This window comes from Salmo salar, chromosome ssa25, assembly GCF_905237065.1.
Source record: "Salmo salar chromosome ssa25, Ssal_v3.1, whole genome shotgun sequence".
Lineage (NCBI taxonomy): Eukaryota > Metazoa > Chordata > Actinopteri > Salmoniformes > Salmonidae > Salmo > Salmo salar.
The window spans coordinates 21,722,482-21,738,471 of record NC_059466.1 but is presented as its reverse complement, the minus strand read 5'-3'; the positions used below and the strand labels follow the sequence as shown (position 1 = coordinate 21,738,471).

At 45.9% G+C, this 15,990-nt stretch overlaps 1 protein-coding gene across 3 annotated transcripts in view; it reads right to left on the bottom strand.

Moving 5' to 3' along the window:
* dgkg (diacylglycerol kinase, gamma) overlaps nucleotides 1-15,990 on the bottom strand; it is a 164,530-nt gene that overhangs the window by 111,842 nt on the left and 36,698 nt on the right. For all 3 annotated transcript variants that reach the window (XM_014173603.2, XM_014173605.2, XM_014173604.2), the window contains exon 3: nucleotides 1,675-1,751. In XM_014173603.2, the coding sequence (XP_014029078.1) occupies nucleotides 1,675-1,751 (77 nt within the window). The remainder of the gene's footprint in view (nucleotides 1-1,674; nucleotides 1,752-15,990) is intronic.

Here is a 15,990-nt window from a genome sequence, read left to right as displayed (position 1 = left end):
GATATTGAATTGTGTTTGGTTGTCAATGCAACCAAATATCAACTTTTGAAGGAGATGTATCTTCTGCTTGGATAGTTCCATCTGTGCCACTGAGTCTGCCTTTATTTCCAGTTGGTCTAGAAATTAATAATGTATATGTTGGATTCACTTATCCATTTGAACCAAAAAGCTAAGGTAAAGAATAGGACTAAATATAGTCAAACTTTAAACGCACTTTAAATACAGTTTGATTGGATTTAATCCTCTTTTTCAACTTTTGTTTTTGGTTGAGATGGAGACGTGAATCCAACATATTTATTATTAATTTGTAGATTCCATTTGAAATCAACCAAAACTTGAAACCCTAGGGCTATATGTATTGTCTATTTAGTTGAATCCTGGGCTGAATTTAAACAATAGCTGTTGATGACTTCCCAAATGCTATATAGGCCTAAATAGCATCATTGATGATATAGGATTGCTATAGTATGGTTACATTTCATTGCTTTGTTGAACCTACTTCAATAGCAACAGTGAATCTATTAAGTGGAGATTTCTAAGCAATCATTCTCACGATAGCACATTGGTAGTAGTGAGTGACAGATAGAAAAACTAAGCAGGGCTGGGTTTGGTTAAAACCCTGGATGGTTGACTGAATTAATAGCTGTAGGTAGATCAACTCTCCAGGAGGAGGTGCTGCCCTGCCTATTGTTTTTTTTCTTATAGTGGATATTATGTTGAAGATCTGACGTTGTTTCAAAGGTATAAATTCAACATATTTCATACAAGGTTTGTCTATGTTAAAATGTGGTTACCATGATGACATAATCCTGTGGTTGAAATCTTACCCTCAAAACAACAGTATGTTGATTACTTTTTTCAAATCCAATGTATTTTCTACGTAGATTCCATGTCACAATACTTTGACAAATTATGATGAAACAATGTTGATTCAACCAGTTTGTTCCCAGTGGGAAGAGTCACCTCGCTCCTTCCCACACAGTGCAGAAAATACCACCGGCCTGGCGCCTGCACTTGCTGGCTTTGGTGATCACACCACAGGCCACATGATGTCTGAATCAAACAGGGCTCTGATGGCGCCAACCAGCCTCTATGAGGCTGTTATTCATATCACAATGCTGGAGTTATAACGAGGAAGAAGGGATGCACCCTGGCTGGGAGAGGAGTAGGGTGGGGTGGGGGAAGGAGGTTAGGACTGAGTAGGGTTGTGGATAGGGGGAGTGGGGCGGTGACCCATTCAGACAGACCATAATAAAAATGTCAGCGCCACCTGTCCTCCATAACTCGTCGGCCCTCTGTCGTCACTTTGAAGTTAAAGGGCGTCAGTCGGACGTTGATGGTGAGGGCGAGCGAGGGAGGAAGTGTTGCTCACCTTACTACTGTCTAAACACAGCGGATGACTAAGCGTATCAGTGATGGAGCAGGGACTGAGTCAGAGGATTGCCAGGGTCTTAACAACATAAATAATGATGATCTCACTCAGGAAGGGGAGGAAAAGAGAGGAGGGGAGGTGAGGAAAAGAGGGTAGAGAGGAGAAGAGAGGAAAGGATACGAATGACAGTGAGGAGAGGAAGGGAAAGGAGAGGAAGGAAATGAAGGGAAAAAGGAGAAGAGAAGTGGAGAAGAGAGGATAGGTGGGAGGGAGGGAAGGGTTGAGGCAGTGACGTACTGTACCTGCTCAGGATTGTACTTGGAGAGGACTCCTTCACCGTGAAACTCCTCCAGAACATCCTTCAGCTTCTTGGTGGAATCTGAGAAAGAGACAGGGATGAGAGAGGCTTTATAAACCTCATAATTTAGTCATTTTGGCACCAGGCGTGTCATTTAGGCGGAAAGTGCTGCTGGATGTGATGATTGTCATTTGGGCGCTAGCTGTATCTGAGAGGAACATCCTGGTAGATCATGAGGCAAACATTTCACAGAGGTGAAAATAAGTTTAGCTAATTAATTAAACAAATAGACCAATTATGCCAGGAAATTTCTTTGGAATACAAAAAAACCCTCAGAGCAAACATTATCTGAATGTATTATCTCTGTGGAGTTAGACTGGACACCCCACTCTCTCTTCTCTTTCTAATACAAGAAATAGCACATTAAATAATCTCAGATTCAAGAAATATAGACCACAGAAATATAATAGGTTGGATAATCACTCCACTCTCGCTCTATTCTCTCTAGTACAAAATACCTTAAAATATACGGAATAATCTCTGGAGTTGGTGTCACGCCCTGGCCATAGAGAGGGTTTTGGTTCTCTATTTTGGTTAGGCCAGGGTGTGACTGGGGTGGGCGTTCTATGTTCCTTTTTCTATGTTTTGTATTTCTTTGTTTTGGGCCGAGTATGGTTCCTAATCAGAGGCAGCTGTCTATCGTTGTCTCTGATTAGGAATCATACTTAGGCAGCCTTTTCCCACCTGTGCTTTGTGGGATCTTGTGTTTATGTAGCTGCCTGTGAGCAGCACAGAATGTCACGCTTGTTTTTTTGTCTGTATTGTTTTGGTGAGTTTCATACAGTATTTATTAAACATGTGGAACTCTAAGCACGATGCGCCTTGGTCTACTCCTTTAGACGAACATGACAGTTGGGTATAGAATTAGATCTATGGTTTGCATGCCTCACACTTTCTCTCTAATATGCAGCAGTCCAGTTCGTGTTAGTTGAGCTGAGTAGTTTACATTTAGATAAAGTATGCTATGTTTTTTCCAAGTAAATCATCTTTGTGGAGTGAGGCGGGACCCGCTCTCTCTTCTCTCTAAAACAAAGGCCAACGAGGTGTTGGGTGATCTGAGACTGACTGACTGACCAGGCAGGGTGTGAGTCACAGGGACCAGGGTAGGGTGTGTTCCTACCGGCCATGGGTAATAGTGATTTACACCCAGAGATGCTAATCTCTCTCAGGGCTGAAAGACGCTACAGGAGGCTTCCCCCAACAGACCCAGAGATGACCTGTCCTCCTCCCAACGCCAGTTACGTCATACTGAGGCAAGGCAGGGATGCAGGGAATGCAGTGTTAAACCATTATCTAACCAGGTGAGTTGACTTAACGGCGTCCACATGCTTCCCATCCAAAAATGTTCGGAACAGGTCATGTGTATGTTATGATGACATTTTATGAAGATTTTCTCGAGGCAAGCTGAAGTCTACACCCCTTCATCGGTGATTGGCCAACAGTAGGGATCATTTACATGCACATTTTTTGACTTGAGGAATACTGCACCAAACATCTTACGTCAAAATTAATGCCAAATTTCTTGAGTTATCTTGGATTAATTCTGACTATTTTGAGGTGCATACTGGTTACGGCGTCTCAAGATGGACAAATGGTACTATTGCTGCTTTTTTTCTTGTTTTCCAAGGCCTGTTAAGGGAGTATGCGAGCACACTCGTTTGGTTCGCAATACATGCCTCCCGCTTTTGCTGACACGCCCCTCCCATCTGGCAACTACCAACCTGGAGAGTGGAGGAGGGTTGTGGCAGGGGACAACAATCTCCAAGAGCCAGGGAGACTCTCATTCCAGGGTGACACGGCTTGCAAGTCAAACAAGAAACAAGCTAAGGGGCTTCTTCCTCTCCCCATCTGGACATGTGCCATGGCAGGAAGACATGGTTCGGAAAGGACAACTCATCCTAAGGCCAGCCAATCATGCAGAATAGGCCTTTGTTTGGACTGCTCACACACACACACATTGATGGATGCACAGACTCACACAGTTCTTATTTCTTTAAATTTGAGCGAAAAGGTAACGTTTAAATCTTGTTAATACAATTTAACTTAATTCTATCATGTCTGTGTCCATTCATATAGATTGAACCGGGTCACACAAGTAGAACAAAGCCTGTAAAGTCTGTGGTACACAGCTCTTCTCAACGTTCTCAGCACTGGATGTTCAAATAGAATGCATTGAAACATCTTGTATTTAGATGAAGAAACACAGCTATTTCTGCACACAAAATTAAACCTTTATTATGCATATCGTCTCAAAGTAAACCACAATTCAAAAGTCTCTGCTAAATAATGTGTCAATGAAAAATAATTAGTGTCTGAGTATAGATACAAATATTTCTGAACAATAGTACAAATGTGTCTGAAACAGATGTAAACAACAAAAGTTGTGTAGAATAAAATGAAAGTGTCTAGTGTCTGACTCCTGAGATGTCTGAACAACATGTTGTTCCATGTCCTCTTCTTGAAGGTCATGCCCAAACTCATGCAGCTGGTGATAGCTGATTTCATGGATGAACTATATGTGCCAGGGCCCTGTGGAGAGGATGAGAAGAGGGGGGAATGAGAGGAGTGTCTGGAGAGGAATGTGCATGGTGAGGAGAGGAGGAAAGAGGACAATAGAAGAGAGAAAAGGGGATTAGAGTAAAGGAGAGTGGTGGCTCAGTGCATGACGTTCTCCAGACCTTGAGATCTGTCTTCAATCATTTTCAATGCCTTTGCGAGAGATGTGTCAAGGGCTGAGTCTGCAGCTCTTTTCTCCCTTCTTCTCACACCCCTGCTACTTCTCCTGCTGATCTGTGGCATTGGTGAGGAGCAAGCCAGTGGAGTAGGTCTTGGAGGTGGGCTCAGGATAGAGCTTCCCAGGTCCTGTATGAAGATGGTTTCCCATTCTGCAGCTCAGTGCAGGAGATGGGCTGGGGGCCGGTGAACAGGCAGTGCTTGGGCGCAGAGAACAAAACCTGGTGCGGTCTCCATTCCCTGGTGTTTGTACCTTGAAGAATGTAAAAGCAGAGGGCTATTTAGTACACATATCCAAAACGATCAATGAAAAACATATCATTAACCGAGACAGACTATGTTGCAAACGTTTGAGCAGGGTTGAATAGGACTTTGACTTCGGTGCTAGCAATGTGGGAAGCTTATGCTTTTATTTCTATGTTTGATCAAAAAATTAAAGACCTTTAGTTTAGCTGGTTGGCTTGCTTTCTCTGCACGAGTATGCGGCTAGGATATCGAACCGGACAAGTAGCTAGCCCAGCTGGCTAGCTATTGTTAGCAAACATTGCTACTCTTTTCCTCGACTACAATAGAAAATACTACAACATACCTCTTCCTCTGGTGAACACGGCATGTTGCTTTCCATCTTGCTCACTTCTCTATCTCCTCAGCCAAGCGATGCTCGAAGTTGTCATCGTTTGCCATGTTGAATCCACACCGAGTTTTCGGGAGTAGAAGAAACTCGCATCACCCCTACAGTTGACCAATCACTGACGAAGGGGCGTAGTGTCACGGTTAGGCCAGGGTGTGACTAGGGTGGGCATTCTATGTCCTTTTTTCTATGTTTTGTATTTTTTTGTTTTGGCATGGTTCTCAATCAGGGACAGCTGTATATCGTTGTCTCTGATTGGGAGCCATACTTAGGCAGCCTGTTTTCCTTTGGGTTTTGTGGGTGGTTAATTTCTGTTTAGTGTTGCTAACCTGACAGAACTGATTGGCTGTCGGTTTCTTGTGTCTTTGTTTATGTGTTCTCAGTACAATAAATTCATGATGAGCACTCAACACTCTGCACCTTGGTCTACTCCCTGCAACAGCCGTTACACGTAGACTTGGTCTACCGAACTTCAGCTTGTCTCGAGAATTGTTTTGGGGTGCACGAACAACCCCAAAAAAACTTGAAGACCAAAATGAACAAAAGCGTCACAAAATGTCATCATAATGTGCACAAACTGGGAAGCATGCTGAGAAGACCAGAGCCAGCCCTAGCCTTTTGTGAGCCTTAAGGGACATTTTTGGAGTTAATTTCCTGGAATTCTTCACATTTTGCCATGGGGTGGAGAGAAAAATGTGCAGTTTTATAGATAATTTCCTGCAATTCTACACTTTGTCATACAGTTGAGACATTGTTGCAGCTTTCTAGCTAATTTCCTGCAATTCTAGACATTTTGCCATAACTTCTACACTGGCGTCATGTTAAGGCTAGGGCTAATTTCAAGGTTTTACTGCTAACCTACAAAGCATTACACGGGCTTGCTCTTATCTATCTTTCTGATTTGGTCCTGCCGTACATACCTACACGTACACTACGGTCACAAGACGCAGGCCTCCTTACTGTCCCTAGAATTTCTAAACAAACAGCTGGATGCAGGGCTTTCTATTGAACTCCATTTTTATGGGATGGTCTGCCTACCCATGTGAGAGATGCAGACTCGGTCTCAACCTTTAAGTCTTTATTGAAGACTCATCTCTTCAGTAGGTCCTATGATTGAGTGTAGTCTGGCCCAGGAGTGTGAAGGTGAACGGAAAGGCACTGGAGCAACGAACCGCTCTTGCTGTCTCTGCCTGGCCGGTTCCCCTCTCTCCACTGGGATTCTCTGCCTCTAACCCTGTTACAGGGGCTGAGTCACTGGCTTACTGGTGCTCTTCCATGCCATCCCTGGGAGGGGTGCGTCACTTGAGTGGGTTGAGTCATTGACGTGGTCTTCCTGTCTGGGTTGGCACCCCCCCCCCCTTGGGTTGTGCCGTGTCGGAGATCTTTGTGGGCTATACTCGGCCTTGTCTCAGGATGGTAAGTTGGTGGTTGAAGATATCCCTGTAGTGGTGTGGAGCTGTGTTTTGGCAATGTGGGTGGGGTTATATCCTGCCTGTTTGGCCCTGTCCGGGGGTATCGTCGGATGGGGCCACAGTGTCTCCCGACCACTCCTGTCTCAGCCTCCAGTATTTATGCTGCAGTAGTTTGTGTCGGGGGGCTAGGGCCAGTCTGTTATATCTGGAGTATTTCTCCTGTCTTATCCGGTGTCCTGTGTGAATTTAAGTATGCTCGCTCTCTCTCTCTCTCTGAGGACCTGAGCCCTAGGACCATGCCTCAGGACTATCTGGCCTGATGACTCCTTGCTGTCCCCAGTCCACCTGGCCGTGCTGCTGCTCCAGTTTCAACTGTGGCTATGGAATCCTGACCTGTTCACCGGACGTGCTTCCTGTCCCAGACCTGCTGTTTTCAACTCTCTAGAGACAGCAGGAGCGGTAGAGATACTCTGAGTGATCGGCTATAAAAAGCCAACTGACATTTACTCCTGAGGTGCTGACCTGTTGCACCCTCGACATCCACTGTGGTTATTATTATTTGACCCTGCTGGTCCCCTATGAACACTTGAACATCTTGGCCATGTTCTGTTATAATCTCCACCCGGCACAGCCAGAAGAGGACTGGCCACCCCTCATAGCCTGGTTCCTCTCTAGGTTTCTTCCTGGGTTCTTGCCTTTCTAGGGAGTTTTTCCTAGCCACCGTGCTTCTACACCTGCATTGTTTGCTGTTTGGGGTTTTAGGTTGGGTTTCTGTACAGCACTTTGAGATATCAGCTGATGTAAGAAGGGCTTTATAAATACATTTGATTTGATATATGCCATGTTAATATGATATGAGTGAGAGTGACAAACAAAATCAATGGGGGCCCTGGGCACGTGCCCTGCGTACCCGGTCGGTAATTCGACCATGATAACTCCAAGTTTAGATACCTAGGTCCACAGAATGAGTGCCTTTTGGGTCCTTCTGATATTTTAAATAATGAAGAATTGTGCATCAAATATTGAATTTTAAAAGCCTGCCAATTTAATATAGTGACCTTTAATATAGACCACATGGAGAATTCAATAAATCCGATTTGTAATATGGTAAAGACTTCCTAAAGTGCAAAAATTCAGCATTTTGACATGTTCCTCTCTGCATCCTCTGAGACTTCCAGTAATATTTCAACCCCATTAACCCCAACATTTCACCATCATTGTAGAGCCCTAGTTATTTTGTTGCTTTCACAGTCATTTCTGAAAATGATTATTTATTCTGTAAGGTCATTAAGGTCAACCCTGTTATGTGAACTGAACTCTCATTTTAATGAGGTGAAACTTTTCATTAACTATTATTAAAATAAAACAAAAACTTTGAACATCTAATAGTCAAATCATAGTATGGTTCTACTCTTTTTTGGCAATTTTCTGGTGTTGTTGTGGGAAACTGAGTGAGTGGAGCATAACACATTCAACCCTATTACCCATAGATAGACAGGCTAGAAATGTTAACAATAAAAAATAAACAAATTAGGCTTGCATTCAATTGCCCCTCCCTGTTGCACAAAACAAGCTTCCATTTCCCATTTCACAAGGGAATTTATGGCTGATTTAAGATTAAATCCTCAACCCTGTTAAGGTCATACCTGTTATTTTATTTGGAATTAAAAATGGGAAAACATGTTTTTTTATTAAGTTGACAGAATGTTAAAATCAGATGAAATCAAACGTTCTTTATCCACGAAGTTACACATCTCAAAAGGCACAGAAGTTTTTGGAATGACCCAGCTGACTAGACTAACTTACCAATCAAAATGTTTTTAGCTGACATTGGCAAATTGAGTGACTGTCCGTTTTCTTTTATTTAACCAGGTAAGCCAGTTGAGAGCAAGTTCTCATTTACAACTGCGAACTGGCCAAGATAAAGGAAAGCAGTGTGACAAAAACAACACAGTTACAAACAAACGTTCAGTCAATAACACAATAGAAAAAAAATCTATGTACAGTGTGTGCAAATTTAGAAGATTAGGGAGATAAGGCAATAAATAGGCCATAGAGGTGAAATAATTACAATTTAGCATTAACACTGGAGTGAGATGTGCAGATGATGATGTGCACGTAGAGATACTGGGGTGCAAAAGAGCAAAAAAATAATATGGGGATAAGGTAGTTGGGTGTGCTATTTACAGATTGGCTGTGTACAGGAACAGTGATCAGTAAGCTGCTCTGACAGTTGATGCTTAAAGTTAGAGAGGGAGATATAAGTCTCCAGCTTCAGTGATTTTTGCAATTCGTTCCAGTCATTGGCAGCAGAGAACTGGAAGGAAAGGCGGCCAAATGAGGTGTTGGTTTTGGGGATGACCAGTGAAATATACCTGCTGGAGCGCGTGCTACGGGTGGGTGTTGCTATGGTGACCAGTGAGCTGAGTTAAGGTGGGGCTTTACCTAGCAAAGTCTTACAGATGACCTGGAGCCAGTGGGTTTGGCGGCGAATATGTAGCGAGGGCCAGCCAACGAGAGCATACAGGTTGCAGTGGTGGGTAGTATATGGGGCTTTGGTGACAAAACGGATGGCACTGTGATAGACTACATAAGGTTTGCTGAGTAGAGTGTTGGAGGCGATTTTGTAAATGACATCGCCGAAGTCAAGGATCGGTAGGATAGTCAGTTTTACGAGGGTATGTTTGGCAGCATGAGTGAAGGAGGCGTTGTTGCGAAATAGGAAGCCGATTATAGATTTCATTTTGGATTGGAGATGCTTAATATGAATCTGGAAGGAGAGTTTACAGTCAGACGCCTAGGTATTTGTAGTTGTCCACGTATTCTAAGTCAGAGCCGTCTAGAGTAGTGATGCTAGTCGGGTGGGAGGATGCGGGCAGCAATCGGTTGAAGAGCATGCATTTAGTTTTACTAGCATTTAAGAGCAGTTGGAGGCCACGGAAGGAGTGTTGTATGGCATTGAAGCTCGCTTGGAGATTTGTTTACACAGTGTCCAAAGAAGGGCCAGATGTATACAGAATGGTGTTGTCTACATAGAGGTGGATCAGAGAATTACCAGCAGCAAGAGCGACATCATTGATATACTGTATACAGAGAAACGAGTCGGCCCGAGAATTGAACCCTGTGGCACCCCCATAGAGACTGTCAAAGGTCCGGACAACAGGCCCTCCGATTTGACACACTGAACTCTGAGAAGCAGTTGGTGAACCAGGCGAGGCAGTCATTTGAGAAACCAAGGCTATTGAGTCTGCCGATAAGAATGCAATGATTGGCCAGGTCGATGAAGACGGCTGCACAGTACTGTCTTTTATCGGTGGCAGTTATGATATCGTTTAGGACCTTGAGCGTGGCTGAGGTGCACCCATGACCAGCTCGGAAACCAGATTGCATAGTGGAGAAGGTGCGGTGGGATTTGAAAGGGTCGATGATCTGATCTGTTAATTTGGCTTTTGAATATTTTAGAAAGGCAGGGCAGGATGGATATAGGTCTGTAACAGTTTGGGTCTAGAGTGTCTCCCCCTTTGAAGAGGGGGATGACAGCGGCAGCTTTCCATTCTTTGGGGATCTCAGACGATACAAAAGAGGTTGAACAGGCTAGTAATAGGGGCAACAATTTCGGCGGATAATTTTAGAAAGAGAGGGTCCAGATTGTCTAGCCCAGCTGATTTGTAGGGATCAGATTTTGCAGCTCTTTCAGAACATCAGCTGTCTGGATTTGGGTGAAGGAGAAGCGGGGGGGGGGCTTGGGCATGTTGCTGCAGGGGGTGCAGAGCTGTTGGCCAGGGTAGGGGTAGCCAACCATAGAAAAATGCTAATTGAAATTATCGATTATCGTAGATTTATCGGTGGTGACAGTGTTTCTTAGCCTCAGGGCAGTGGGCAGCTGGGAGGAGGTGCTTTTATTCTCCATGGACTTTAGTGTCCCAGAACTTTTTGGAGTTTGTGCTACAGGATGCAAATTTCTGTTTGAAAAAGCTAGCCTTAGCTTTCCTGACTGACTGTGTATATTGGTTCCTGACTTCCCTGAAAAGTTGCATATCACGGGGCTATTCGATGCAAATGCAGAACGCCACAGGATGTTTTCGTGCTGGTCAAGGGCAGTCAAGTCTGGGGTGAACCAAGGGCTATATCTGTTCTTAGTTCTACATTTTTTGAATGGGGCATGCTTATTTAAGATGGTGAGGAAAGCACTTTTAAAGAGCAACCAGGCATCCTCTACTGATGGGATGAGGTCAATATCCTTTCAGGATACCGGACCAGGTCGATTAGAAAGGCCTGCTCGCTGAAGTGTTTTAGGGAGCGTTTGACAGTGATGAGGGGTGGTCGTTTGACCACGGACCCATTACGGACGCAGGCAATGATCGCAGAGATCCTGGTTGAAAACAGCAGAGGTGTATTTAGAGGGCAAGTTGGTCTGGATGATATCTAAGAGGGTGCCCATGGTTACGGATTTGGGGTTGTACCTGGTAGGTTCCTTGATAATTTGTGTGAGATTGAGGGCATCTAACTTAGATTGTAGGATGGCTGGGGTGTTAAGCATATCCCAGTTTAAGTCCCCTAGCAGTACGAACTCTGAAGATAGATGGTGTACAGTGCACAGCTGGGGGCTGAGGGGGGTCTATAACAAGTGGCAACGGTGAAAGACTTGTTTCTGCAAAGGTGGATCTTTAAAAGTAGAAGCTCGAATTGTTTGGGCACAGACCTGGATAGTATGACAGACCTCTGCAGGCTATCTCTCCAGTAGATTTCAATTCCGCCCCCTTAGGCAGTTCTATCTTGTCAGAAAATATTGTAGTTGGGGATGGAAATGTAAGAATTTTTGGTGGCCTTCCTAAACCAGGATTCCAACACGGCTAGGACATCAGGGTTGGTGGAGTGTGCTAAAGCAGTGAATAAAGCAAACTTAGGGAGGAGGCTTCTGATGTTAACATGCATGAAACCAAGGCTTTTACGGTTACAGACGTCAACAAATGAGAGCACCTGGGGAATGGGAGTGGTGCTGGGGGCTGCAGGGCCTGGGTTAACCTCTACATCACCAGAGGACCAGAGGAGGGTTAGGATAAGGGTACGGCTAAAGGCTATAAGAACTGGTCGTCTAGTGCGTTTGGAACAGAGAGTAAAATGAGCAGATTTCTTTGCATGGAAGAATAGATTCAAGGCATAATATACAGACAAGGGTATGGTAGGATGTGAGTACATGTCACGCCCTGACCACAGAGAGCCTTTTATTCTCTGTTGGTTAGGTCGGGGTGTGACTAGGGTGGGTAATCTAGGTTGTTCTATTTCTATGTTGACCTGGTATGGTTCCCAATCAGAGGCAGCTGTTTATCATTGTCTCTAATTGGGGATCATATTTAGGCAGCCATTTCCCCACTGTGTTTTGTGGGATCTTTTTTTTTTGTAGTCACCTGTGAGCGCTACATACGCTGCGCCTTGGTCCAGTTCTTACGACGATCGTGACAGAAGATCCCACCACACCAGGACCAAGCAACGTGCCCTGGAGGAGAGAGTATCCTGGACTTTGGAGGAGATGTTGGATGGGAAGTGATCCTGGACTTGGGAGGAAATCATGGAGGGACACGAAAGCCTTCCTTGGGAGCAGACGCAAGGTGATAAGGGAGGACAGCGACGACGCCGGGGTTCGCAGCCACAAGAAAGCCCAAAGGACAGCCCCCTCAAAAATAATTTTGGGGGCACACGGGGTGGTCGGTGGAGCCGAGGAGTGAACCAGAACCAATCTGGGAGAAGAGGGAGAAAATGGAGGAGAGTGAACGGAGAGAGTTGTTGTGTTGGTGTATGATGCACGACATTTGCCCTAAGGAGCGTGTTATCTGTTTGATGCCACCTGAGTCAGCTCTCCGTACTCGTCCTGAGGAGTGTGCTAGCAGGTTGGTAAAAACTGTGCCAACTCCACGCACCAGGACTCCAGTACACCTCCACAGCCCTGTACGTCCTGTGCCAGCTCTCCACACTCGCCTTGAGGAGCGTATCATTTGTCCGGTACCATGTGTGCCGGCTCTACGCAACAAGTCTCCAGTACACCTCCACAGCCCTGTACGTCCTATGCCAGCTCTCCACACTCGCCTTGAGGAGCGTATCATTTGTCCGGTACCATGTGTGCCGGCTCTACGCACCAAGTCTCCAGTACACCTTCACAGCCCAGTACGTCCTGTGCCAGCTCCCCGCACTCGCCGTGCGAAGTGTGTCATCGTTCCGGGAACGATTTGTGCCGGCCCTACGCACCAGGTCTCCAGTGCGCCTCCACAGCCCAGTACATCCTGTGCCAGCTCCTCGCACTCGCCTTGAAGAGCGAGTCACCAGTCCAGTGCAACCTGTGCCGGACCCACGCATCAGGCCTCCAGTGCACCCCCCCCAGTCCGGCATGTCCTGTGCCTGCTCCTCACACTCGGCCTGAAGAGCGTGTCACCAGAAGAGCGTGTCACCAGTCCGGTGCCACCTGTACCGGCTCCACGCACTAGGCCTCCAGTGCGCATCAACAGTCCAGAGCTTCCGGCGACGGTCCCCAGTCCGGAGCTTCCGGCGACGGTCCACAGTCCGGAGCCCTCTTTTGCACTGGTGACCAGTTCAGGCACGGCGTCCAGTCCAGCTCCAAGGCCGGAGCCTTCCTCTGCGCCGGTGCCCAGTCCAGGCACGGCGACCAGCTCCAAGGCCGGAGCCTTCCTCTGCGCCGGTGCCCAGTCCAGGCACGACGTTCAGCCCGGCGACATGGCCGGATCCGGGGTCTGTGCGGGGGTTACGACCTGCACCGGAGCCGCCACCAACGCTAGATGCCCACCTGAACCCTCCCCTATTGAGTCAGGTTTTGCGGCCGGAGTCCACACCTTTGGGGGGGGGGGGGGGGGTTGGGGGGTACTGTCACACCCTGACCATAGAGAGCCTTTTATTCTCTATGTTGGTTAGGTCGGGGTGTGACTAGGGTGGGTAATCTAGGTTGTTCTATTTCTATGTTGGCCTGGTATGGTTCCCAATCAGAGGCAGCTGTTTATTGTTGTCTCTGATTGGGGATCATATTTAGGCAGCCATTTCCCTATTGTGTTTTGTGGGATCTTGTTTTTTTTTTGTAGTCGCCTAGGGGCACTCCAGAACGTCACGTTTGTCGTTTATTGTTTTGTATTTGCTTAAGTTTCACTTTATAATAAAGATGTGGAACGCTACGTACGTTGCGCCTTGGTCCAGTTTTTACGACGATCGTGACAGTACAGAGGAGGTAAACCTAGGCATTTAGTGACGATGAGAGAGGTTTTGTCTCTAGAGGCACCAGTTAAGCCAGGTGAGGTCACTGCATGTGTGGTGGGTGGTACAAAAGGGCTATCTAAGGCATGTCGGGCAGGGCTGGGGGCTCTATGGGGAAATAAGACAATAATAACTAACCAAAACAGCAATAGACAAGGCATATTGACATTAGGGAGAGGCATGTGTAGCCGAATGATCATAGGGTCCAAATGAGCAGCAATAGGTGAGTCAGTAAGCCGTTCAGTAGTCGCTACTACGCTAGGCGAGCTGGAGACAACAGTTCAGACAGCTAGCGGGCCGGGGCTAGCAGATGGGCCTTCGGCGACGTCGCAACTGAAGAGCCTGTTGAAACCACCTCGGACGATTATGGTCGGCAGACCAGTCATGATGGATCGGCGGGGCTCCGTGTTATCAATAAAGGGTCCAGGCCAATTGGCAAAAGAGGTATTCTAACTCAAGAATTAGCTGGCAGACCTTTTCGGCTAGCCAGGAGATGGGCCTAGGTCTAGGCTAGCTCAAGGCTAACTGTTGCTTGCTTCGGGACAGAGGTGTTAGCCAGCAGTAGCCACTCGAATGCAGCTAGCTAGCTGCAATGATCCGGTGTAATGGACCAAGGCTTGCGGCAGGAATCCGGTGATGAGGTAGAGAAAAAGCAGTCCTTTATGCTCTGGGTTGATATCGCGCTGTGCAGACTGGCAGGTATTGACCGAGCTGAAGCTGGCTGGTGTCAGAGTTAACAGTGAAGACTGCTAGCAGTGGCTAACTGACTACTAGCTAGTAGCTAGTTAGCTGGCTAGCTTCTGATGGGGGTTCCGATTGTAAAGTATAAAAATAGCAGATCCAAACCACATTGGGTGAGGAGGGTGGCAGGAAAGTATATTCAGTTTGTAGATGGAAAGTGAGATTAAAAAATATGCGAAGTATATACGAAAAAAAAGAGGAAACGAGTATGTACACGGGACAAGATAAACACACATCCGACTGCTACGCCATCTTGGGGGGAAAAAAGTGACAGACGTAACAGGAGATTAACTTGTTGTACAACCAAATTTAGAAATTGCACTTAAAAACTAAATTCTGTTTAGTTTTTTGCCCTAGCACTAGACAGCTGATTCAGACAATCAAAGCTTGATGATGAGTTGGTTATTTGAATCAGCTGTGTAGTCCTTGGGTAAAAACAAAACGTGGACCCGGGGGTGCAGGACCAAGTTTGGTAAACCCTGCCCTAAGTGGTTGCTTATGTCGCCTCGTGGCAAGGGCCGGCCCTGGAGAAGGCATTCTCATTCACTAAATTGCTCAAACACGTCTCTGCTCATATGCACACACTCACACTCATGCAGGTATGAATGTATGCTAAGCACAGGTACACGCACCGAGGCAAATCTCTGATCTGAGCAATCATAAAGTATTTGCCTGCTGAATCAGCTAACAATAGAGCATGAACTGAGACAACATATGCTACAGTATGTTCAGTCCATTTATCATAACAGCATCGATTAACCAGATCAGACAGCTAACTAGACTGTAGCTGTAGCTAGTTTAATCTGTTTTGTTTGTTGTCACTACACCTCTGGATATGAGCATCTACTGAATGACCAACATTTTGATGTAAATGTAAGGCAGACTCTCACTGAATCACAGCAGAACAGAAGCCAGTAGGCTAAATGCAGTGGGGACTGAAGAATCACAGCCAATAGCTAGAAGGTTAACAGTACATCAGCATCATACGTCATCAGCATTCCTTTGCCTTCGACTTCATTTCCTTTATTAATTATTTATAGAAGAGAAAACAGCACTGAGCCAATTAGTATGTAACGCAAGGGGAAGATAAGACCAGACCACCGAGTAAAAGAGCAGTTGCATCTCAAATGGCACCCTATTCTCAATATAGTGCAGTACTTTATGCTAGACTACTGTGGGGGAATAGGGTGCCATTTGGGACGAAGAAAGCTTTTCAGTGTAGTGCAGTTGGGCTCATTGAACTGACATGTGGCTTTGTAATGGACACTAACCTTTCACCTCACACATTATATCTCTCCTTTATTAACCCATGTTGGAAACAGACACACCAGACACATGTCATGTATATAGTAATACGAACACAGACATGGTCATCCGTCCAACACACCAGACCTGGGTTGAAATAGTATTCACATTCTTTCAAATGCTTCATATGCACTTGACTGAGCTTGTCTCGCACAATGGAACAAATGGAATAGTCCCAAAAGTG